Raw genomic sequence first — 26938 nt, forward strand, 5'->3', positions numbered from 1 at the left:
CAGTGTGTTGGTTCATCACCATGTATTTACACATTTTTATGAGGCTGTAGTTTCTTTCGCCAAGGATTTTAGGCTTTATTCCCCGTAGGCAGATATAATTTACAGAGTTATTCCATTTTTCTAAATTTAATATTTGCCTTGTGACCCAATGGATGGTCTATTTTAGAGAAACTTTAACGGGTTTCTGGGAGTAATGTGAATTCTATCATGCTTGGGTAGAATGTTCTGTAGATATTTGTTAGGTGCATTTTTGTCTATGACATCATTAAATCTGATGTTTCTCTGTTTATTGTTTATCTGCATGATGGTGAAAGTAGAAAATCACTTACTACTAGTGTTTTGGGTTTAATCTATGATTTATTGCCAAGTAGTATTTGTTACTGGTAATCTGAGTTTGGCATGTATATGATTGGACTTGTAATGCACACTTGGGTAATTATTTCCCTGACCAGAATCAAGGGTCCCTCTTTATCTCTTCTAATCAGTTTTTGATTAAAGTCTGTTTTGCCCAATATTAGAATGGTAGCACTGACCATGGCACTGTTTCTTACAATACTCTTTTCTATCTTCACACTCTGAGTTAGTGTCTATCCTTGAAGGTGAGGTGTTCTTTTTGTGAACAACAAAAAGATGGACTTTGCCTCCCAATCCAGTCATATAGCCTGTTTTTCTTGATGGTAGAATTGAGGCCATTACTATTCAAAATTATTATTGAGAGATGTGTATTAATTGCTGCCATTTTATTTGTGGTGTTTGTTTACTTTGCAGAACAGCTATCTGGGTATCATTTGGTTTTTTCCCATAACCTCTTATACATGATCATCTTTCTCTTCAGTCTGAAGTGTCCTGTTTAGTACTCTCTGTAGAGTCGGCCTGGTGGTCATATATTTTCATATATTTCTTTAGCTTGATTATCAGGCTGAAGTTTTTTTCTCTATCCTTCTCTTAGATAGTATCCCAGGTAAAGAATTATGGCATGGTTTCTGTGGTCTTCCAGAATTTGAAGCACATCTCTCCCAATTTAAGAGCTTCTGGATTTTGGTTAGAGCTTCTACTGAGAAATAAGCTGTATCCAGATGGGCCACCCTTTATATAAAACTTGGGTCTCTTAAATTTTTTTATTTTTACTTATAATATTGTGTGAAGAGTCCTTTCTGATTCTGTCTACTAGGTATTCTCTATGCCTCTTGTACCTGGACAAAGATCTCTTTCCCTAGATTTGGGAAATTTTCTCCTATGACTTTGTTGAAAACATTTATTTTCTATGTTTTTGACGTGGGTGTCTTTTCCTCTTTCCACGCATGCAAGTTCATACCATTGATATTTTCATAATATCACATAGATTCTGCAGAGTCCATGCATTTTCATTTATTGAATGGTCCAACTCTTTACTGTGTCTTCCGGCCCCATCTCCCTATTTGTCTTGTGATCCATTCTAGTAGTGAGGCTGTCTTCTGATGTTTCCACTCATCTTTTTATTAGACTTGCTGAATTTTTCATTTCCAGCTCCATTTCACTCTAGGTTTCCCTCAGCATTTCTGTCTCTCTTCTGGTTTTTATTTTCATATCCTGAATTGCCTTCTTTATTCCATTCAGCTGTTCTTTGTGTTTTGTTTCCTTGGGCTTCAATCAAGACTTTTTTCCCATCCTCTTTAAGTTCATTCAGGAGTCTTTTCATGCTCCATCTTTTTGACTGTGTTTGTAATTCTTCTTTTGAATCCTGTACCCTATGTTTTGTCTAAGTTTTTCCATAGCTATTACAGAGCTGGTGATCTGAGAGACTGTACGGTCTTGGTATTTTTACAGTGCCTGTCTTTTAGTGGTGAGACTTGGGTGCCAGGAGTTAGACTGTTGGCTGTGTCTTCTATAAGTCTCTCTAGTTCTCCTGCATTGAGTGGGGGTTGGATCTATGACTGCTGTTACCGTGATTTGGTGGGGTTGAGATCAGCTAGGAGATGTTTGAAACTGAGGCTGTGGCCACTCTGTTCTGATTCACAGATGGCATCGCTGGGTTAACTCTAGTTCAGCTAGGGGAAAGGTATAGCTTCTGAAATCAGGAATTCTCTGATGGTATAATGAGGTATAGAAGGCAGAATAGGTGAGGACTGTCTACAGAGTAAGCAAACAACAGATACAGATCCTTCAATGATTTCAATTATATAGACAATGATACAAGTCTAGTATAGGTTTTCAGATGATTTGGATGAGGTGCTATAGGGCAGGGTAAATAAAAAGTTGTAGGTTCCTGCAAAGAGGATACAGTGACTCCTGGGATAGTGGGAATCAGCATCCTGAAAAGTGGGGATTCTACCTAAAACCTGAGTGATGTGAGTCCTGCAAAGTAGGAGAGGAGTTCTCAGAAGATGGTAGGTTAGGGTATTCCATGAAGGAGTAAGGCTCCTGCTAGCTACAGGTTAGTGGGGGATCCTAGAAAAGAAGCAGGTTTGGAGTGTCTTGCAGAGTCTGGCTTAGTCATGTAAGAGATGGTGTGACATAGTTCCTGTTCTGTAACAGAACCAGCAGGACATGGTTCTCCAAATGAGTTGATGGTTGCTGTGGGCATAAGGACAGTTTATAGAATAATAACATATTCTCATGTTCCTCCTTTAAAGTTAGTAACTATGATAATCAGGGACAACAGGAGTCTGGGAGGCGAGGGTGTGGCTAAAATCTCAGCAAAATGATAAATTTTGAGACCTTCAGGATAGCCCTTAAGGGTTTCTGTATCCATTCCTCTGTTGAAGGGCATCTGGATTCTTTCCAGCTTCTGGATATTATAAATAAGGCTGCTATGAACATGGTGGAACATGTGTCCTTGTTATATGTTGGAGCATCTTTTGGGTATATGCCCAGCAGTGGTATAGCTGGGTCTTCAGGTAGTACTATGTCCAATTTTCTGAGGAACCATCAGACTGATTTTCAGAGTGGTTGTACCAGCTTACAACCCCACCAACAGTGGAGGAGTGTTCCTCATTTTCTGCCTCCTTGCCAGCATCTGCTGTCATCTGAATTTTTACATTAGCCATTCTGACTGGTGTGAGGTGGCATCTCAGGGTTGTTTTGACTTGCATTTCCCTGATGACTAAGAAACTGGGGTCTTGGGATGAGGATTCGTGGGATAATTAATAAAAGGGAACCTGGGGTAGTGATTGAATTGATATGTAAATAAAAGACTGGGCTTTTGGTCTGCAAGATATGAGCTATCCAGAGGGTTTTTGTTGTTATTGTTGTTGTTGTTGTTGTTTTAGAATTTTAAGAGAAAACTGTCTCAAACAGAGAGCCGTCTGCAAAGCTGTCTTGACAAGAGCATAGTCCATTAGCTTGTAAAGCACAATTTGACTTTGAGTAATTTTTTTCACTGCTCCCAGACACCCCTGTCTTAGAACCCCTCTTTGAGTTAAGGCTAGTCCTTGGCAGTGTCTGAAGGAAAACAGCCAAGTGGAGCAGGGGTCTTGCTAGATTCATGGGCAGCTGGGGAGTTACAAAAAGGCAATGGGCTTGGGGTGTCCAAGAAGAATGGGGCTCTTGCTAGCAGTGCAAGTAGCCAGTGAGTCCTGGGGTACTTTCTCTTTAAATAGATACTAAACATTTTTAAAATGTTAACTTCAGGCATTGATTTCTTTTTCTTGGAAACAACATCCCCTGTCAACTATTCCACTGTTCTAGAAAGAGCAATGACAAACAGTTTCTATGCCAGCAGCACTACATTCTGCTCCTTAAGAAACCTAGCTGAGGTGATAGGGCAGGATAAAAGTTCTGAGGCAGGTACGGAAAAGCCCAACAACACAAGACCCATTCTCCACATCTCTAGAATAAATGATTTCAGGGAAGCCCTGCATTTAGCATATACCATGACCTACATGATATAGGAATCATTGGCATTAGGACAGTTCCTACCCCCAGCAATGGCGCCACCCACAGGTGACAAGGACCTGGCACATCTATCACCATAGAAACAGCCAAGCATCCCCAGGATACGCAGACTAGTTCAGAAGCCCACCTCCACCTGGGAGCAAATGACGTCACTACCCCCATAAAAGACTGAACCACACCCCCCCCCCATTCTCCCCTTCTCTTGATCCTGATCCTCATCCCGTTCTATTAAACCTCTTCACGTGGAACTCTGTTGGTTTGGTGTCGTTTGTCTGGGCACGAGCTGAGAAATCTAAAACAACAGGAATGGCATGTAAGTTGTCTAGAGAGCAGAGGAAAGCATTTATTTCTCATGGTTTGAAAAGGGTCTTATTAGAAGCACAAGGAAGTTTCTGCAAAAACCAGGAGCTGGCAGATTCTAGGAGAAAGAACTCACCCAAGAGGGGACTGTCAGGGCCACAGGCCGTGTCCATACATAGACAGTGACAATAGATGTGGGTCTGCATATTGAGGGTAAATTAAACTGGTTTTTCTCAGCAGCAGATTCCATGAAGACAGAGACCCACTACCAGAGACAACAGATACAAAGGACACCATGATAAGGGCAGTGAAGACCCTGAAGTGTGAAGGAGAATGAACAAACAAAAGCAAGGTTTGCAGTGTGTCCCAAGTCAAATGCCAGCTGCCTATAGGCAACTGCCTCCCTGTTCCCTTCCACTACGAGGAGGCTGCCAAGTTGGACGACATAAGCCACTTTCAAATCTAATCGTAGTCCCTGATAACACAGGCTGTTCCAGTCCAATGGCAGTCACTGACAACATAGGCTGAAATGTGACTGGCTTGAGTTTAGTACAAAATGCATACCAGATGTTAAATACTTAAGAGGAAGAAAGACTATAAAATACCTCATTAGTGACTTTTATATTGGTGATATATTGAAACCACAATATTTGAGGTAGTTATTGGATTAAATGGAATATATTATTAAAACCAACTCCACATGCATCTTTTCATACTTTCCAGTGGATACCAGAATGTTATGATTACATATACATTGCTGTCTTGAACCCTGGAAAGAGGTTGAACATTGGGGTAATAATTAGGAAAGTCAGAACGCACATCAGACAATCCCCGGCACCAGTTTTCACTCCTTTCTCACTTGGGCTTGGCAGACTTGTGCCCACCAAAAAATGAGAAACAAACAAACAAAAAAAATGAGACCACCAATGAGACTCTCACAAGTGTATCCATGCAGTGAGCTTAAAGAAGTGTGTCCCTCAGGCATGCAAAAACATCCGGAAATTTGCCGTGAAGGAGATGGGGACTCCAGATGTGCACATTGCTGCCAGGTTCAATAAAGCCATTTGAGGACAAAGAAGTAAGGAATATTCCATATCGAATCCATGTATGTTTGTCCAGAAAATGAGGGTGAGGACTCACCAAACAAGCTCTAAGCACTGGAAACTTATATACCTGTTATTGCGTTCAGCGCTCTATAGACAGTCAATGGGATAAGAACTAAGCTGCTGAAAGTCAGATAAAGTTGAAGAACTACCCTCTCTCCCCAATACAGTCCATATCAGTCATCGCACCCAACCCTCCATTTGGAGGTAGTCACTTCCTAGTCAATAGACAGTGTAGTTTATACTTCCTTCTAAAGACATAATCTTAAATGACATTGTTCTTCAATGAAAATTTAAGATGCTTTTAAAAAGATATATGTGGGCATGCGTGCCTACACATGGATGTGGATATGTGGATATCACGGTACACTTGTGGAAACTGGAAGGCAACTGTGACTATAGGTCCTCACCTTTCACCTTGCTTGAGACAGGGTATTCTGTTGCTGTTTGTTCTAGGCTGGTCTCAGGGCTTCCAGACAGGTTTCCATCACTATAGAAAGTTTCCACTACCTGAGATCAGGGGGCCTAATGTTGAAAAGGAGATCAATATCACACAATTGAGGACCCACTTTTCTTCAAATGGGGTAGCAAGGATACAGTGAGAGAACAACTGATCTCTTAGGAGCTGATACCTATTACATTTAAGTTTTGAGCAATGATTTTAAAAAGAATGCTTAGGGGGCTGGAAAGATGGTACAGTCCTTATGAGCACTGACAACAAAACACTACTTGTAAAATAAGAAATTGAAAACAAAATAACTAAAGCTTTCAACCCGAGGGGCAAAGGCAAACATAGAAACAAAACAAACAAAAAGCGAGAAGCAAAGGAAAAACCCAAGTAAACAAAACTCCTAGTTACCTAAAGAAGATCAAGCCAACAGATGAATCAACAGTCTTGCCGGCAGTACTAACTACATTTATTGGGGTATAATGTGCACATGCACAGATAGATAGAGTCTTGGGGAGTAGGAAGTGAGAAAAGGAAGTTGTGGGTTGATATGATCAAGGCGAATTGTATAGATGTATGACGTGGTCAAAGAATAAATAAAAGATATTAAAACAACAAAAACATTTAACTATATTCATGATCCTATATCTTTCTCTGACTTCATCCTCAATGACATGAATTACCGAAGTTAATTAATCTCAGTACTTCATACGCATCCCAGGCTTCATGCCCCTGCATCCCCACTGCTGCAATCTTAAGACTTTTTTTTCTCTCCCTTAAAAGGAACTGAAATTACTTTCTTGGTCATAAGTTTCTATCCCAATCAAGATAATTTCCAAACTTCTTCTGGAAAAAAAAATTCTGTGAGAACCTGAGAGAAGAAAGGACCAGAAAGCTATTTTAGCAGCATGTTTCTAGATTTGGAAATTAAAGTGTGTGTGTGTGTGTGTGTCTGGGTGTGTGTGTGTGTGTGTCTGTGTGTGTGTGTCTGTGTGTGTGTGTCTGTGTGTCTGTGTGTGTCTGTGTGTGTCTGTGTGTCTGTGTGTGTCTGTGTCTGTGTGTGTGTCTGTGTCTGTGTGTCTGTGTGTCTGTGTGTGTGTCTGTGTGTGTGTCTGTGTGTGTCTGTGTCTGTGTGTCTGTGTGTCTGTGTGTGTCTTTGTGTCTGTGCGTGTGTTGCAGTCAGTTTTCCTTAACATTATTTTAATGCAAAAGTCAACAGAATTTGTAAAAGAGGTGACAGTATAAGAATAGTTATTTTTGGGGTAAATACCTGTCCTACTAGACAGCACAGGAGGCTGATAGAACAGCATGGTGTCCATGCACAAGTATAAATAGAGATCAACTTTTATTTAATCTAATTAAGAGTCCATATGGGCATATAAATATAATTAGATATGTGATATATAATAAAAGTGGCATACTCAATCAAAGGGTAAGTATGAGTCAGTATTAATTGGTTCTGAGATAGTTAGCCATCACATTAGAGGGAAAAAAGGAAGTCGGAGAATTAGCTCACATGTTTATGACTCTAAATTCCAGATGGCTACACTGCTAATTTTTAGAAAGGGTATGAATAGCTTATTCTCTTTTTTAGAAGATTAGGTAGGGTTTTGCTTTGAGGATTGCCATGGAGTATATTAAGGGTTGCTCCTCGTTTTGCCTTTGTTTGCCAAGCTGTGTGTCATGGTCCAGGAGAAGAACCTTTTTCTAGTTTGTCCTGTTGTGGCAGTGGCTGCATACACTTCACTGCCAGACAAGGGATTCTTTTCTAAATGTTCCACTGGTGTTCTTTCCTAGCAGCAACCCTGAAATAGCTAAGTTAACAGACAGGCTGTGGTAAGACAAATACATTTTGTTTTCTTCCAGATGGTTGTGTTGAATGTGTCTGCCCCAAATTTCTATGTACACACCTTCATTACCAGTGACCTAGAGAAAGGGTGAAACCTTTTACAAGGGCATTAGTACCCTTATAGGAAAACACATCAGGGAATATGTCTCTCAACCCAGTGAAGTGAATCTCCATGAAAGAGCTGCTTTCTGAAGGCCAGGGAAGGAGTCTTCACTAGAACTCTGTCTCATTTGGTGTTTCTAGGCTCCAGAACTAAGATTAAACCCCAGATTCTCAAATCTCCCAGTGGAAAAAGTGAACACATTTCTTCATGACAGCTCTAGCTGACCAATACAATGATACTATATTTTGCAGCACACTAAAGGTTGGTTTGGTTTTTCTTCCACTTGAATTTTTGCCTAGGTACATATAGATAATCTGGTGTTAAATGGCTGATAATAGCAACGATTTCCAGATAAGACATTGCATGGGGGCAAGCATCAAGAAGCAGTTTGGTTTAATATAGATGGTTTCATTTTTATATGAATGACTTCATTACTATATGTTTTTAAAATATTTTAAAATGTAAATGTTTGAACACAACTGCATTAGAAGCATCTCATCATGAAAGAAGCCAGTTCAAGGAAATCACTTATATTGAATGTTTGACCATGTCCCAGGCAGTGAGTTACATCCAATATCTACTTAATAGTTTTAATCCTCTGACGTGGATACTATTTATATATTCATTGTACACATGACCTACTAACGCCCGGAGACATTAATTTCCCCAAACTTCACACACCTGTAAGAGGAACAGTCGGGTCTTGATTAGCAACAGCCCTGATCTGTAGTCTTCCCTCACTCTCGAGGAATTTGGAAGGCTAGTGTGAACTTTGACAAACTATTTTAAATAAAGTGAGATGCAGAGGTGATTGTCTTTTTATTGTCAAGTCACAAAAGACCTTCAAAATGCAACAATTTTAACCCCAAGATGAAAGTCTCACTTTCTTCACCCATCAGTTTTCTGATGAATGTGTTATTTTTGTGAATTGTAGCCTTCCATATTCAGAGAGAAAAAGGTAAATGAGCAGTTTTCAAACTCTCAAGGCCACATCTGTATGCCGCGAAGGAAGTGTGGAAGCTAATATTGTAGGTCTTCTTAATCCAATCTGGAAAATGTGCCTTAGGCTAAATATTAAACACGATTGTTATTGCATTGTATTATTAGAGAAAAATTCTTTAACTACCCATCAAATCTCTTAGTGCCAGAGTGGTTACAGGTGAGTGGTAGCCTTTAGTCATGGTTGGGGTGACAGACTTCTACATGTAAGACTGCATTTCAAACCACAAAATGAGAATTATATTTCTATCTCCATAACCTTTCTTTGAGACAAGGTGGCCTTGAAGTTGCTATGTAGCTAAGGACGACCTTGAACTTCTGATCCTCCTGCCTCCATCTTTAGTGCTGGGATTACAGGCATTTGCCACCACATGTTTGTGATGCTAGGGACTGAGCCCAAAGCTCTGTGGATGCCTTTTTCCAGTGGCTACAACCCCAGCCACATAGCATCACAATCTTTATTTCAGAGAATTGTAGCCTGGATATATCATGATATTTGAAAATCAGTGATTTAACATTGGCCTCACAATTATTTAAATCTGCCCTTTCCTATCAAGGGAGTAGAAGATATATCACAAACTCTTAAAAGTGACCAGCTTTTTAGCCTTTAGATGTTTTCTGGTGGACAAGACAGAGCCTTGTGGTAGGTAAAAACAGATGTTCCCAAGGTCATACACTATTCAAAGCTGAGTCAAGAATAAAATCCTACATTATGGCTCCTGCTCCTTGCTCTTTTTTGCTACACTGCAAGACAGCTATTTTTTTCCTGTTATGTAATACACACTAATCTGATTTTCTCTTTCTCCTTCTCAACTGAAGCTCTGAATCAGCTAATCTTGATAATTACTAGGACAGGAAGCAAAAGACTGAAAGTGGTTCTGTAATCAGAGAAGTTCCCTGCTAAGAGAGACGTTCTATTAGAGGCTTGTCCCAAATGCTAGGACTCCACATCTGCTCTGCTTTCACAGCCCTTCAAGTTCCTGTGGCTCTCTTTCTTTTCCTGTGAGAGCTTACACGGCGCAGCTGGCCTCTTAACCACTGTCTTTGCATTACCCTTTGGAACACAGTTATTCGGGGGATCCCACTACTTTTTTCTGAGCCACAGCCTATCCAATGGTAGTCACTTGCATCTTGGCCTTTACTAGCCGTTTTATTCTTGGTTGTTTGACCTCCTGACCTTGAGCTCAGCCTTTACCATATTTGCTTCCTTATTCGACTCTAAAGTGTTCAGATGCTCAGAAAATAGTGTGATGGGCGTAGACAGTTGGGAGAAGGAACATTAGCAATTGCAGAGATGGGCTCTGATTCAAACTTCTCTCTTCTGTAGAAAGACTCCCTCAGTCACAGACAACTCCCTAGTATGCTCTTGATCCCTTTATATAACAGGGCTTTTCTTTTAGAGAATGTAGCTTTTTATTTTACAATTTCCTCTTCAGATTACTACGATTTTTTACTGTTTTCTCTTAGGCCCAGATACAGTCATCTTTAAAAGCATTGTCTTAATCTCTTGGTACAATTCATAAAATAAGAAGGGCATGCTCATTACCTCAAACACCCTTCTCAGCTCTTCAGCTACGTAACTGTGGGGAATTCTAAGGATGGCTCATCAGAACATCCACACAGCTCTGTATAATTGTGGATTGTCCCCCCCCCCATTCAGCCTCCATCACAGGAAGTGCACTCTTTCTTTTTAAAATAATGGCTTCCTCCTCCCAGGTGGACATATTAAGTCACAGCGGCCACCAGTATCATTTCATGCACACAGTGGGCACCCAGTTGCCATGTGATCCCCTGTGAGATCTTTAACCGGGAGGCCATCAGAGGAACAACATAGAAAAGGGGAGGTTTAAGTATGGAAGTGACATTATAAACGACATTATAAAAATCATTCTTCCATTCGTAGATATAAATATTGAATGGTAACACTTGTGGCAGATCCTTGCGCTGATATTGCTTATCCTGACACACTGCAGATGATGCTTTCACAGCTCAAAGCCACAGGCTAAACCCCACCCCTTACCTTTCTCTGTCTTTCACTGACTGCTCAGCCATTAACTTCTTCAGTTCTTCCAGACGTCGGAGATCTCTCATTTCCATTTCTTGCCATTTCTGTTGTTTCTTAGCCCAGTATTTTCTTATCTATCGTATAAATGTTACACCAAATTTCAATTAACAACAGATAAAGTGGGGGAGAGGTAATAACAGTATCCAGTTGCTCATACAGCAAAGATCAGATTGAAATGGCATTTCATTTGTGTGTGTGTGTGCTCGTGCACGCGCGTGTGCATACTTGCTTTAGAACTGCCTATAGAATATTGGCAACAGAAAACTAAATAAATTAAAACACAAAGGTGCAAGTCTCTGGAAAACTCTTGGCTTAGCCGTTTCTGAAGTGGAAATGTACTGTATGCTGAGACCTTGATTCTAATCTATGGCTGACATAATCAACTTTCAGGAAACCACAATGAAAGCATGTTACTGCCTCTGAAGAATATGACCTACCTGTTACAGGGGAGTATTTTTATCCTCTTATGGTAATGCAGTCTTTAGCAAATATAGCATTAAGACTATTTTTACCTTGAAAGCATGGGTTTATTTATGCTAATGGACAGCAGGACTTGAAAGCTTTATGCTCCTGGGGCAAGTGGCAGGAGATGGGTGGGAGGAAGGAGGGAAAGTAGGAATTAACAGGGCTGTGGTAAAGAGTAGTCTCGACCTATGTGGTAAAATAAAGGTCATGCTTATCAGGTTAACAAAGATGGAGGGCATTGTTCTTCCTGGGCTGGCTTTACTGCTCTCAGTGGAAGCAAATAAGCTGTTGTTTCCAGGGGGCTGGAACTGGTTCAGGGCTTCACAGTGTGCTTAGGCAATCGAAGCCCTTTGCACTACCCTAGGTTGCCATGTTACTGTCTCCACTGGGTCTTGCTAGGAAAAGACGGAGCGGCACCTCCTCAGTGCTGCCTGGCAGCAGTCTCTAGGGGCTGCCTAGCCAAACCTAGTGTGGCACTTTCTCTTCTGCAAGTTTAGATAGGAAAAGCTAAGTGGCTTCCTGGCTGCCCCTGGCAGCATGTTTTCTGATCCCTAGGAGCCGCTCAGGAGGCAGCCGGGGATCCTCTGGACCACAGGCGGAGCAGTAAGCCTGGGAAGGGAACAGCCACTCAAGGCTTAGCATGGTGGAAGGCGAAACCCACTCCACACGACTAAAGCCAGAGTTTAAGGAGAACATAGAGAAACCAGACAGAATCCACACAGAGACAGAGACAGAGAGACAGAGAGAGAGAGAGAGAGAGCACGTGCGCATGGTTAAAAAATTATCTTCACTGAGGTATAAGTCATCTTTATACGTTTCTGCATTCTCTTACAGGTTTTTGGCAATAAATGTCTTTTATATATATATACAGCAATGATGCTACTTCAAAACCAATCTTTAAAAGGCATATATATGAAAGAGAACTCCCAGCCCTATAATAAACACTTACTCTTAGCTCCTGGGTCATCCCAGCCCTATAATTGATGCTTTCTCTTAGCACTGGCCTGGATGGAAGAGCAGAGACCCTTCTGAACACCTACTGCTGATGCCTGCTCGTCTCTGCCATTACTTGGTATGTTGCCTTATGCAGACCAAAGAACATGATCTTCCCCTTCCTTCCTTCCTTCCTTCCTCCCTTCCTTCCTTCCTTCCTTCCTTCCTTCCTCCTTTCTTCCCTCCACATCTCTCTTCTTTTTTCTCTTCTGCCTGCCTTCTCTCTTTGCAATCATTTCTAGTGTTGAGCCTGAGCTGGGCCCTAGGAAACCTCTGTGCCATGATCTAAAAGGTTCCTCATAGCTTCAAGCTTCAGAGGACCTACCTCATCCTTTCTCTAAGTGAAATTCCTGGAGAAGGAGATACACACTGAATGTAGCACCTGCTACCTGTTCTTGTCAATGCTGGCTGTGGACTTCCAGCCCACCTCCAGATCGGTCAAGAATTCAGAGACCTGAGTCACAAATTCCTCCAAGCTACCTCTGCCAACATCTAAACTTCCTTTCAACCTGTTATTCTTACATTTTCAAGACTTTTCCAAAGAATTTTCTCCTTAAGGATTTAATTATCATTAGTATTCTATCCATAAAATCTTAAGTTACATAGCAATAAGCTCTTTGACCAGAATTGGCCTCTCTCCACATTCATCACCTGGCTTCTGGCTCAGTATACTGTTTAGTTCGTCTCTCAACACGATGCTTTGCTAATTAGCATATCTCTTCTCTGTCCCATTAGATTGCAAAACATGTGATTTACTAATCTTGGCATTTCAGAGTGTCTTCTAGAAGACAGAATATACTTCATAACCATTTGATTAATGATACAATTGTGTAAACACAGGTACCAAATCCATGGATTCCAAGACCTTCATTGACAATTATCTTTTCAAATTTAATTCCTGGTCAATTGCCCCCAGTTTCTCAACAACATTCCAAGACATGTTCCCTATGTTCTGCACAGGACCTACCTCTATCTCCTCATTTTTCACAGGGGACACAAAAGCTCTTACCTTCCTTAAAGTCCCACCAAGGAGAGGAAGGACTGTCCCTCCCTCAGTGGTCATATGTTCATGGTCCAGAGACCCAAAAGGACACTTACATAGGGGTAGTTCTCCATCCTTAAATCTCCTTATTCCTCTATCTGTGATCTCTTCACACTCCCTCCATTCATTTTCTGCTGCTTCCTTCTCTTAAATACAATTAAACACACATCTATCTAAAAACCAAATGAAGAAAGCCTTTTCTGAAATCACCAAGATGGCAGCAACATGCCGCTCAAGGTTCCTTTTACTAAAGCATCTGAGACTATGTTTTGCATTACATAGCCTTTCCAGCCACTATATTCTTTCTTCCTCACAGCATTCCTACCTCTGCCTTCTAAACAGGAGAGAAACGAAAGCAACCAGAAAGGCGAAACAAGTCTAGGCATGTAGGAAATCCAAATTTATCAGTAATGATCCAGGCAAACTTCTTGCCTTCACCCATGACAAGGGATCAAGATAAACAACCATCTCAATTCTTGTATTATCAATAATTGGTATTCCTATTTGATTCTATTAGCATATACATATATTTTAAAACATTATTAGCTTTAACATTCATTTGTTTATTAAATATTTATTAAGGAAATGTCTGGAGCTATAGACTGTACAGCTTACTTGGGATATTGTATTTACAGCAATTATCCTAACAATGGGATGTAGTAAAGACACAATAAAAAAAAATACATGAAAGAACAGGCCATTCCATATTCTGTTAACTCCTGAGCAATATTTAGGTAGGGTGAGATTCAGCCTAATTTGAGTGTCTTTATTAGAAGGCAAGCTGAAATAGTAAAATAGTCATGAAGGAGACGGACATCAGTGGGGGACAAAAAGCTATGGGAACAACAGCATTGGCCAGGAGTGGCCTCAACTGGGCCGGAAGTCGGGAGACCCCAAACTAGAATAGGTGGATAAGTTAATACAAGAGGCCAACTGAGAGCTGCTCGGAGTCTAGATAAGTAGCCCAGGACTCAAGTGAGGAAGCCACTAAGGAATTTCAATCAAGCCGTGACAAGGTGAGACTCTGGGTGTAAAAAGGATGGCTCTGCTGGTTACATGGGAGACGGATAGCAGGGGTGCTGAGAAGGAAGGAGATGAGGTGGGAAGGGAAGGCAAAGATGAGCACTTGGACTAAGCCCTGGGGTGCAATGTAGGGGTGAGGCCTTGAGAGAGGAATCAGCGAGCTTGTTGGGAATTTTGTCTATTAAAGGCCTGGGATAGAGCAAGCAGTGAGTCCTAGCATTTTGCTTTAGCAACTGTGAGACTGAAGCAGGAGTGGGTTCATAACAGGCTTGGGAAGGGAGGGCAAGCCAAAGGTCATTGGGAGTACATGGCTCCCGAAATGCCCAGAACACCTCTAAGTGGAGAAAACAGACATCTGGAGGTGTAAATTGCTCCACAGAGAACTCTGTCCTGGAAGCCCAAATTAAGCATCTATTTGCAGAAATATGTCTGATATCCAAGACTAGGTAGAAAAAGGTGCCAGCCTCATTTACATCTTCATTTTTCACAGCTTTTCCTAGGAGAATGGCTTATCTTCTCACCTCCAGTGTGGAATCTTATTATATCGTCAAGACCTGAACAAACCTAGCTCCATTCCCTTACGTAAGCAAAAAACCTTTGCTTATGATTAATTATACGTCTCTTCTTGATTCATTTACATGGTACCTCCCTGGATTTCTCCTGAACTATGGGAGCATTTGCTGTGTGCCTGGGATTGTGAGGTCTCTTGCCTTTTTGACTGGGAAACCCCTCTCGGCCCTCCTTTAAAACTTAATTTTCAGCACGGCCTTCTCAGCCCTTCTTCCTTTCCCCTTCTTCCGGATATGGCTTGGTGTGCCTGTTAGTGTATTGTTTGTTTTCTTGGCATAGCATCCATATAGATCTGCATTATTTAGCTCTGTATTGCCAGCGCTTTACATTGTGTTTGACATACATTCGAGTTTAGAGGGTCACTGTTAAATCAGTGGACCCTTCTCCTGGTCTCTGGCCCAAGAATAATAGCTGTGGGTGGGAGCCAGGCCAGCAGTTTTATTTGCAGCATGGTGAAGTCTGAACTAAGTACTTCTCCAAGGAAGGTTCCATTCACTTCTCATCAATTAATAGGAGCAGAATGTGTGGATCGAGAATTATTGGCTCCGCAAGCGTCAAATTAAAATCCTGGCTGAGGACACTTAACTAGCCCTTTGAGACACTTGTTGAGACAGAGAATCTAAATGCACAGAGTTTTTGACGTATGTGGAATCTTTAAAACATGCCAGCAGTGGGCTGTCATATGGTTAGTGTAAGTGAGAAGTTGAATGCCAAACTCTTACTTGGACACGATGTTTCAAACAAACTAAGGCAAGCCCCTACCACCTGGCTTTCCTCATGTGGATGCTGACTTGTCCCTGATGCAGGATGCTCCTTTCCATAGTCCCACGTCTCTCTCCGTATCAGCAGGCTCACACCAGCAAGAGCAAACCAAGGAAAATAGGCTCTGTATAGGTTTATGTAATGTAATGCTATTTTTCCAAGAGCATTTAATCATTTTTATATTCTACCATACTTTAGCAATTTTCAAAATAATCTATTTCTTATTAACAACCCTACCTGACAGCATGATGTTTGTGCTCCAAGCATACATCAAAGTTTACCCTTAAAACACCTAGATGAGTGTCAAACAGCCATTAAACGCACCATGAAATGAGACTTTCTCACTCCCAGACCGAAAGTAGAAGCTCAGAACGAAAGCGTTACAATAGGAAAGGGCTGGCCTCTAATTTCAAGCTACCTGTGTGATATTGAATCTGAACAAACAGACTTCTGTGCAGTGTTCCCGAGTTATTATCTCCAGGACGTTAATGACTTTACAGCGGTGGTCACAATACGGAAGATACCATGAATAAAGGTTAAAATAGTCAGCTTCTTTCTCAACAAAGCATTAAGATAAAGCAAACAGTTATTTCATCTTGTGGTGCCTAATTTATTTAGATCAATCTTTGCAGCTTACAGACATCCTTTCTACCTTTGACCGGCAATATGCAGCCCCATATAAAATGTAACATCACATATAAAAGCTCAACTGGACATCTTAATAAACATATTTACTTTCTACTTTTTTTTCTGTTAATTTAACTACCATAATAGTACAGCCACCTCTGCTTTGGCACATAATTTATGACCTTCTAGAAGTCAAGAGACATTTCTATACAGTGGCATCTTTTGTATCCGGTATAGTCTTGCAGGAGTAAAATGAAAGTGACTCATCTAATAAACCGATGCACTGAGAACTATGCAGACAAGATAGCACTGAAGAGAATACTTTTTTGGGTTTTGCTCACATAAATCCCAATATACCTGAAGAGACAATAGTGCAGCCTACCGGTCATTAAACTGACTTATGTCATGGGACATGGTATTTAATCCCAAGAGCATGCATATCTGCCATATCTCTGAGTCAGGGTGCTTCAGAGATCCAAATCAAGCTGTTTTGTGCTAGAGATAAATCCCATGTCGCTCTCAGTCTCAAAATCTTTCCGTCAATGCTATTTCTCCTCTACTCTGCACTACAGCAGAAACTATGTGACTAGACTCAAGACTGACTTAAATTTCTGAACTTAAAAAATAAAACAAAAAAAAGACCAAAAAAACAAAAACACTGGTTTGAGGTTGAAGAGATGGACCCGCAATTAAGAGTGCTTACTGCTCTTACAGAGATCCCAGGACAGTGTTCACGTCACGTGGCTCACAACCTTTAACTCCAGCTCCAAGATATCTGACATCCTCTTCTGGACTCCCCAGGCACCTGTACACACACACACACACACACACACACACACACACACACCTTATTAAAACAGAATTTAAATCGTAAAAGGGCCTCTGAATTAATTTGCAAGGCATTCATTCTGCAAAACTTGAAAGCTTCCTACAAGAGCAGGAAACCAAAGTCAGATCTTTGATACGTAAAATAAAAGTCAGTTTTACAATCACACTGCCTGGTTATTTGAACTTCAGGGATCTCTTTTTCAGCCAGATTTCAAACTTCACATATTTTTGATATGTTCCCTTGACCTACACTTGATTGTTTCACACGCTGAGCTGAAATCTGATGGACAAATCTACCCCTGGCTAGTAAGAAAATAAACTATCATAAATTTTCTCCCGAAGAATAGTATAAGACTGAATAAGAAAACAGCACCCAGCAAGATGGCTCAGTGGATAAGGGCAATTGCTATCTATTCTATGACCTGAGCCTCACAAGGCGGAAGAAGAAAACCAGTTCCCACAAGTTGTCATCTGACCTCTCTACCTGTGTGCTACAGAATGCATGTGACCCCCACATGTGCGCTAAGAATGGATGAGTGCATATATCTACACATATGCAAATAAATAAACACATTTTTAATAATAAGAAAACTCAGAAACTTTAATTACTAAGAAATAAGCTTTTAAATCCCAGCAAACATGAAAGTTGACAAAAATTATATATGTGTGTATTTCTGACAGTCTTAAAAGAATGAAAAAGATAGATATCGATAAGGGAGATTATCAAATGAATTATTTGATGAAACTGTACACAAGCATTAACAATTCTATGTAGGAAGAAAGGGAACTACACAGGATATATTGACAAGTAAGGGAAATAGCATTTAAAATAATACATTTGTGAATGTAAAAATGCTGAAGGCCATTATTGTTAATAACTTTCTTTTGGGAGCTATGCGGGTGTGGGGCGTTTTTCATAGTATTTTGTGTGCTTGTCTGTATTTTTACAGCAGACATAAAGTGCTTTGTAATTACCAAAGTTTGCCTTTTAAATTTAGACAAAGAAAGTACAGATTTAGAAAGGGCACCCAAGGGGCAAAGTATCCTCTTGTATCCCTTCATTCCATGCTCCATGCTCCCGAGATACTGGACTGATGTCCATCAGCAGCAAATGGGGAGTCAATGTTCTTCTTAAACTGGACTAAATCACAAAATCTCTCTCCTCTTTTAGGTTGCTGGCATAACTGTGTGGCTATCCCTGTAACTTCTTGTCTCCTATTCTCTTGCTAATTTTTTATATCAGTTATTCTCACTAATAAACAGGCACAAATAAAAATTAGAATAAACTGAAGAGATGTACTGAAAATTGAAAGGAGAGCTAAAATTCAGGCAGTGAGGAGTTGGGCAGCATTGAGCTGACCAGAGATAGCCCGAGGGGAGGGGCAGCAGAAGCATGGGGGAGGGGCGGCAGGCAGGAGACCTTTGGTAGGAAGAATGATAGTCAAGGGCAACCCAACAGGGCAAGGAGCTGGGGACCCTCACAATCCTGCTTCATCCCAGTCTCCCATCTTGTGCTTTTTCCTAAACCCATCCAGAAGCCAGAGGCCAAGGAAGACACACGGGAAAAACCAAAGAGTCACACTGAATCAAAGGTGGAAACTACTGAGGAGGGAGACATCCCACGCAGCAGTGCTAGTTTCTCTGATTATAAGTGTTCAGAAGTAAGTGATACCTATATTCATAACAAAGTAACGTCTTAGACAGAGATTGCTTTGGCCGCTTGTATTGCGCACTCCTGCACAGCAGAGCTTCCCACTCATGCAAATTGGCAATAACCTGCTTTCTGTTGTGATATATCCTATGTCCATATAATAGGATGAGCCAAGAAAATGTTCTGGAGTAAACACATTAGTTATCTCATTCTTAACTGAAATGCCAGGTGGATTTAAAAATAACTGTCATGGCTTCTTTAGGAGAAACGTCTGTTTTTCAGGACGGGCGATGTTACATAATGATGGTGTCTTATGTTGACATTGCGGAAATAAATTTGCCCATAATCCTGTTTAATTTCTCTCTTTTCACTATTCATTAGGGAGGGAGTTTATCTTCTAAGGATGTTGTATTTCAAGACGTGAAGTGTCAGGGAGAGTAAAAGTAATCAGGCCTCGGGAGTCATTCAATCATGACTTCTTAGAACTTAGAGCTCAGGTAATTCCTGTGAACATTTAATCCAAACACTTCATTTTACAGATGAGTGGAAAAAATCCCACATAGCCTGCATAACATGTCCAAGGTCATCCATTGTATTGCGGCCCCCAGGGCCTGACAGGTCTTCCTTTCCATTTCAACATTAAGGCATGTGCTGTGTACAGCTAAGTGGTTGTATACAGTGTGTGCAGCAAACACACAAACTCAACCAATACTCTGTGGGTGCCTGGCACCAAGCACTGGGCATAAAGAAATGAAAAAAAAAACCCAACCCCCTCCAAAATGTAAATTCTCTTTTCTTGTGAGTGTGCATTCAAGAAAAAGTGAATGTTATATTTAGAAAGTATACGTATATATAATATATGTATACACACACAAACACAAATGCCGGGGTGATAAATGCTGAGGGAAATCTAGGGCAGGATGATAGATGACAATAGAAAAAAAGGGGGTCATCAAGGATGCTCCCACTAGCAAAACATTTGTGTGGACCTTTCAATGAACTGAGAAGAGGGTTGTGCAGACATCCTGGATGAGGAGGATGGTTTTGTTGCTACCGATTCTAGGTCTCTCTGCGGGAGCAGCTCCAGTATGAAGCCAGGCAACGGTCTCACACGGTCCTCTAGGTGGTTAGATACCAAGCCTGGCACCCACACAACTCATTCTATGGGCCCGCGTGTTCTCACCTCATGCGGGCAACAGAGCCAGATCTGCAGGCTCCAGCTGCCTCTCAGCCATTTCTTTTACACACTGTTCTCCACAGCCCAGTAAAAACATGACTCAACAATCAATAACTTATCAAACAGATTTATACGTTAAATTCTCAATCCACAATTCACCCAAACAATAAATTCACTGCCAATTAATAAAGATATAAACCACCCACCTAGACAAGATAAAACTGATCTAGTTCATTTTGATCTGAACCATCCTCCTCTGCTGTCTCTATCTTGAATCTCCTCCTTCCTTTCTGTTCCACCTTATCAAAAACTTTGTCCCCACCCAACTTTCTACCCATCCAATCATGTATCACCTTGACCTAACTAGTGCTATCCCTCACCTGCATATAGACATCAAACTACATGGTTTTAGGTGCAGAAGGTTGGGAGACAGTGCTAGGTTGCTCATGAAAGAGGAGGCTGGAGTCATAGCTGGAGCAGAGGCAGGTAGAAAGGAATGAGATGAAATCCAACATGATTGGTACAGTACAGGTAGGCAGGGCCTTAGAGGCTGGTGGACTTTGGATTTTATTTGTAATGGGTGAAATCCATTTGTTCATTTGTTGCCAGAGGAGTAATATAATCTCCTGTGAGTGCACAAAGATCATCGTGGCTGCTTTGAATAAAGAACATGGAAGTACAACACTGAAATGGGAGGAGAAGAGGGAAGAATTAGAAGACCAGGAAGCTGATGCAATGCTTCTAATTGTATTAGATAGGTAGAGCTTCTGTCCATGTCAGAAGGTAAATGTAATAAAGGAAATTATATGAATCAATAGTGACTCAAAGACTCTTGGCCTGAGCACTGAGACAGCATATTCCATCTGCATTGAGAACAGGGAAGTGAGGGCATTGTGTGTCTGGGAGAAGAAACCTAGGCACAGCTTTGGCATATAGATTTGAAATAGTTGGGTATGTCTGTGTAGACTTCCATAGGAATATTAATTGGTACTCCTCAGCATATAAATGATGTGAAGTTATACTGTTAGGAAGTTAGTTGAGATAATCTAAATAATTTGCATACTTAGAACACTTAGCCCCCAACATACTCCAAAGTCTAAGAGCTAGAAGAATAAGGAAGACCCAGGCAAGTTTAATGAGAAGAGAGGCCCTGTGGTAGAATGGCTTCCTAGAAGTAAATCAAATCATTTTCCAAAGACAAGGCTCTGGTCAGTTCGATCCTAATTCCATAAAGATGAGAACTAGGAACTGACCACTTAGGTTAGTCAGTGGGACATGGAGGACAAGGACAACATTGGCAGGTGCAGTGTTGTTGTAGTTGGAGGATGCACTGGTTCCAGAGAAGAGAGGTAAAGAAGAAATAGTTCCACATTGCTAATCATCAGGGAAATGCCAATCACAGTCACTTCACACTCCACCTCGGTTGAAAGGACAGCTGTGAACAGGGAAAAAGGGAACAGGTGCTTGAGAGGACTACAAAACACTAAGCATGTGCACAGCCGGTGAGGAGATGAAGTTTGGAGAACAGTAACAAAGAACCACCCACAATCCATCAACCCTAATACTAGTGATGTAGCCAAAGAAAAGTAAAGTAGTACGCTGAAGAGACATCTGCACCTACATGCTTACTGAAGCGTCGCTGACATCAGTGAAGAAATGGGAATGGCCCAAGTGCCCATCAACTCATGAACAGATGAGAAGAATGCAAGTTAGTTGTAAGAGTTGAACTCAAGTCAGTTGTGAGAACATGGGTGGTACTATAGGTCATCATTAAATGAAATGGGCCAGAAAGTCAAGCAGCATATGAGTCCACCATGTGCACACCAAAGATGCTGATCTCATAAGGAGTTGAGGGAAAACAGTGGTTCCTACAGGCTGGATTGCACGGGACAGGGAAAGAGTAAACAGTGCGTGTGAGATCATAGCTAGGGAGGAATAAGAAATTCTGCTGTACTGTCACACAGTAGGGTTGACTGCAGATAATATTGATTTACTGTGTACTTTTAAAGTGTCTTAAAATTTTTTTAATTCTTTAGTATAAAAAAGTAATGATTACAAGATACATATATATATAATTGATTACATATATATGATAATTACAAGCAAATATATATTTAATATATATTTGCACTTCTTAAGCACTAAAAATATACATACATAACAAAGTATTACATAATCTAATATAAATATATGGTTTTTTTTATGTGTTGAAGAAAATTAAGATAAAATGTAAAAAGAATTGGAGAGGGAAAAAGCGAGTTCAGGCTCTGGAATGATGGTATTATCTGAAGAGGGTGGGATCAGGAAGAGTACCTATTAGATGGAAGACATTGTGGCATGTGCTTTGAAAAGATCTTGAAGGTGAAGGATGGTGGGACAAAGACTGGTACAATCTTGAGTAGGAAAGGCAAAGAGATCCAATGTCAGGGTCATGGTTATTTAGACAACGGGTTGGTAGATTTGATCTTGGAAACCTGTAGAAACTCCCTTGTAAAAATAATGTCAATATGTTAAAAAGAAAAATGCAGTCACCCCATTGTCTTTATTTTCCTTAATCCCCTCAACAATGATGCCACAAGGAAATCAAAATGGTGACAATCTTATCACGATTGTCTCTATGTCTTAGGGAGCATTTAATTACCGTGTGTCATTAGCTCAGAGGAAATCATAACTATTAAGAATATGGAAACAGACACTGTCAGCTGTGGGCACTTTTAGAACATAAAAGCAATTCTACTTTAGCTAATGGGCACTACTATAATTTCATATCATCGATTTCCTATTTGCTAGACAGATCTGCATGAGCAATGGTAGGAATAAGGTGAAATAACCTCAAGTTCAAGACTTTGATACTGAGACTTCTTGAAAGTGAGGTTTCCTAAAATGGATTCATCTCAAAATTAATAACCAAGAACATTCATGAGAACAGCACAAACATTACAGTAGCAGTTAAAGAATAAACTAGGATCTGCTCATCTAGAGTCAAATACTTCACTGCTATAATCTGTTTACATCTCAACTTCTTCAGGTATGAGGACCACATTGTTATCCATCCCTCGGAGTTATTAAGAAAGGTAAGTGAACACAGGTACTGCCTAGAATGCTTTAAACACCACATAAATGTTCATTAATTATATCGGATCACTATGGATAATCCAGGCAGATAGTCTTGGCAGAAAATACAGCCAAACATGGCACTTAGAGTTAATTCTTAGTTTCTCCTACTGAAGTTGCCAACTGGGAAATCATGTGGAAAAAAAATACATCTGGCTCTTGGTCATCTTAGCACTTTATTTCATCTGACTCTTTCTTAAAATTATATCCTTACAAAAGATGAGAAGGTCCCATCACATTTTATTCTTCTGAGAAAGAAGCTGTAGGGCCTATAGAGAAGGCTCAGTGGCTAAGACCATGTAAGTTTAGTTTTCAGCACCCACATCAGTTGGCTCACAACTGTTCTCAAGTCCAGCATGAGGGTATCTGCTGCAAATGTCTGCTGGTTACAGAAACACATAGACATGTTCTTATGTGAGAGCTAGAAATTCAAACTCAGGTCAGTTTAAACAAGTATAAAACAAGCACCTTGACACATTGAGCCATCTACAAAATCCTGAAGTTGTCATTTTCAAAAAGATGGTTGAAAATGAGCAAGTAGGCTCTCCATTGGCCATCTCTGGCTATCGCCCCACATTGCCTGTCACTTGTAGGCTTATACTGAGAACTAATTTTGACTTGTTTAGTCTTGTGTAAACAGGGTGGGATGGGTTCATTTAATAAGCTTACTTATCTTCATTTCTAAATTTTAATGACAAGCCAAAGAACACCGGGAACATTTTTAAATTATGTGATTCTTGATTTATTTCTTTTGCTTAATTAAACCTCCTGCTCGACATTAACTTCTTTACCCATAAAATATTATTTGGAGGATTAATATTAAATTTTCATAAGAGAAAATTGCAATCCCAGTTTAATTTCGAGTTCTTTCTGCATAAAATATTTACTGTCTTCTACTTATCTAACCATTGTTAAATTGAAGTGGAAATTTCTGGTTTCTTTAACAGCTCAGTTGTATCACGTGATGTTTTTCTGGAATCTGTCTTGTGTCAGGATATGTGGTGTTCTCCTGAAAACAGACACTTTGAGAGGGCACAAGATGGCTAGAAAGACTATTAATGGAATCCCACAAACGTGAGAGGAGGCTCTTGCATTGCTACATCCTGAAATGCTTTGCTGGTCTTCACTGGCCTTCACTTTGTAGAGAGAAATGTGCCAAAGAACTTCTCCTGGTATTCCAGGTGGTTTTGGCCGCTTTGCTGGCTCTTGCCGATTTGATGGAGTCCTGGTGTTTCTCTTGGATTGAGCTGCCGGGGCTTATTTGTTATTGAACTGGTATGCTGCTATCCTGACAAGGAAGACTGGGATTGCCCCAAGGAACTACTTCTAAACAGCTTCACAACCCCCTTTTCATTAACCCTTTCCCCCTAACTCTGGTCTGTGAGGTAAAAAGAAACTTGAAGCATGTAAGTACCCTAAAGTAGGTTTTTGAAAACGACAACTTATCCAGTATGTTACTTTAACTCTGATATTTGAGATGCTTCATCAAATTGGAAAATTAAAATGAATAACAAAAGGGCCTAGAGAAGGGGCTCAGTGGTTAAGCTCACATCCTGTTCTTACATAAGAACAGTTTCCAGTTCAGTTCCCAGCACCCGTGTAAAGCAGTTCACAACCTCTTGTAACTCTAGCTCTAAGGAATCTGCTGCTCTCTTCAGCCTTCCATGGGCACTCACACATAGGTGACTCTCTCTCTCTCTCTCTCTCTCTCTCTCTCTCTCTCTCTCTCTCTCTCTCTCTCTCTCTCTCTCTCTTCTCTCGATCTCACTCTCTCAAACACATAAACAAAAACAATAGCCCTCCCACCCCCCACCCCCGTCAAACTGTGCAAAACTCCACACCTAGGAGTTATCAGCTGAGAGGGCCAGAGACCAGCCAAGAAAAACAGTTCTGGAGGCTAGTCCTCAACTCTATAGGGACTCAGAATTAATGCAGATGGTTTATTTGCAAAGAATCTCTCATGTTGCAAGAGATACAAGTGAGTGAATGTTAAAGTGCAGGTCAAGTTTTGTGTTTACAGTGAATCAAAGACATGTTCCCAAGGCCCCCAAAGTCTCCAACTATTCTCATCTTACCTTCTCTATTTTCTGAAAACACAAAGGTGCTGAAAGCCAGTTTTAACACTTAAAGTCACCATATTGCCAAGTGTCACATTAGTTCTCTGTGTCAGTGTCTCCGTTAGCATGGGTGAAATACTACATAAATTGGCAGAATTTTCATTTTATATCATTTGATTGTAACTGAGATTCAGTAGCTTTCCTTCCCTTCTCAAAGGTATCCTTGGCCTCGCCATTAGACAGGCTGTGGAGGAGTGTCTGTCGTAGTAGGAAAGAATGCAGAAGAATCAGAGGACTCTGGCCAGGACTGGTAGGTACCATCTCTGAGAATCTGTTTTCCAAGCACCACTATGATTTCAAAAGGTTCTTTTTCCCACTCCTTACAGCCTTGTAATTGTCATTATTCTCCTTCCTCGACATCGGGGCACTTCAAGGGGTTGAGAGGCAATCAGTCACAGACATTTGAAGGAAATTGCAGAGGACACTTCCATATCCTGCAGTTCCTGTGGTGCACGAATGCATGCAGTAGCAATTAAGGGCCTAAAGTAAAGGAGGAAGATTAATAGGAAGAGGGTTGCTGAGCCCCACTGCAGTCAGCCAGGACAAAAAGTGTATTTCAAGGCCTATGACTCTGATCAGCCGTAGCTAAACTAATAATGCCACAAACATGGGAGCATTCACACTAAGAAGCAGCAGAGGCCAGAGTAGGGAGGGGCAGATACCCATGGTATGACTTGATGGTGCAACCCCAAGAAATGAGAGAGAAGGTAGTGGGGGCATTTGGTAAGAAGAAATGGACCTCCTTACTGTCCTGAGCTAAGAGAATCATTAGTACTCCATGAAGTGGAGAATTAAATTTTAAAATTAGATGAGAAGTATATGTATATGGACATGTGTATGTATGAGCATATATGTATAAATAAGAAAATGTTTAATTTGTTATATGTGGTGATACTCAACTCAATTTCAAGCACAATATAATTCACTTTATTTTCTAGTTTTTGTTTTTCCTTGATTAGCACTTTTGTTGTCCTGATAAACTTTGAAACTCAAATCTCCCTGTCTTATTACTAAGGGTTTTCGAATGAGATAGGGGGGAAAAATGTATACTTTCTTTGTTGCAGCATGGGCAAATACATCTTTTAAAAACAGAAACTACCAGAAGAGAAACTATTTATTTTGGAGTGTCTTCTTACAAGGACATGGAATTTATACAGTGGAGGGCTGGGGTCTTAGATATACAACACTGAAAGGTTCCTGGAACACGTTGAGTGAATGGATGGAGAGTCATCCCATGTGGACCTTTGAGGATATAGTCACTCTCGGTCAGCCTGTCTTACTAAGAGCCCATAGCACTACCCTGTTGGTAAAGCAGATGGGTAGAGAGGCAAAGGCAGCCCAACACACTAGACATGAAGGAGGATGGTAGAGTCAGTGCCTGAAGAACAAGTAAATGTACTGCTTTGAAACACATTACTTCCTTAAAGGAGACCTTGAGATTTCGAAACAGAGCACACAGCAGAAGGCTTATCTGTGTAATTTACAATGAAGTCAGCAAGTCATAAAGCATATGAGAAATGTTGCCCATTTTATCTTTTTCAACTATGTGCTAATGAGTCTGCATTTTGCAGTTTATTGCGCTGGAGTCAATGGCCCCGTGGTCTAGAGTGAATCACTACAGCTAGTTGCATGCTCTATGTTCTGATCAGAATGTTCCAACGCACTGGCACTAAAAACCAGCTATGTGGCCACCACTGTTGACCAAGTAATGTCCCTTTGAGGGTATTCTCTCATCAGCTAAGGACAACCGCAGGCAAAGATAAAAAGGTTTGTGCCCATGACTGGTTTCTGAAGCTGGTTTAATTCTGTTGCCTCTAGTTATAATTAAC

General features: G+C 40.7%; 1 protein-coding gene across 2 annotated transcripts in view; it reads right to left on the bottom strand.

Annotated features, from left to right (window-relative positions):
• Positions 1-26938, bottom strand: part of CCDC148 (coiled-coil domain containing 148) — a gene marked incomplete at both ends in the record, with an annotated part of 183164 nt that overhangs the window by 57500 nt on the left and 98726 nt on the right. For both annotated transcript variants that reach the window (XM_080927016.1, XM_080927015.1), the window contains one exon: positions 10696-10814. In XM_080927016.1, the coding sequence (XP_080783142.1) occupies positions 10696-10814 (119 nt within the window). The remainder of the gene's footprint in view (positions 1-10695; positions 10815-26938) is intronic.

Source organism: Micromys minutus, assembly GCF_963924665.1.
Source record: "Micromys minutus genome assembly, chromosome: 13".
Taxonomy (NCBI): Eukaryota; Metazoa; Chordata; class Mammalia; order Rodentia; family Muridae; genus Micromys; species Micromys minutus.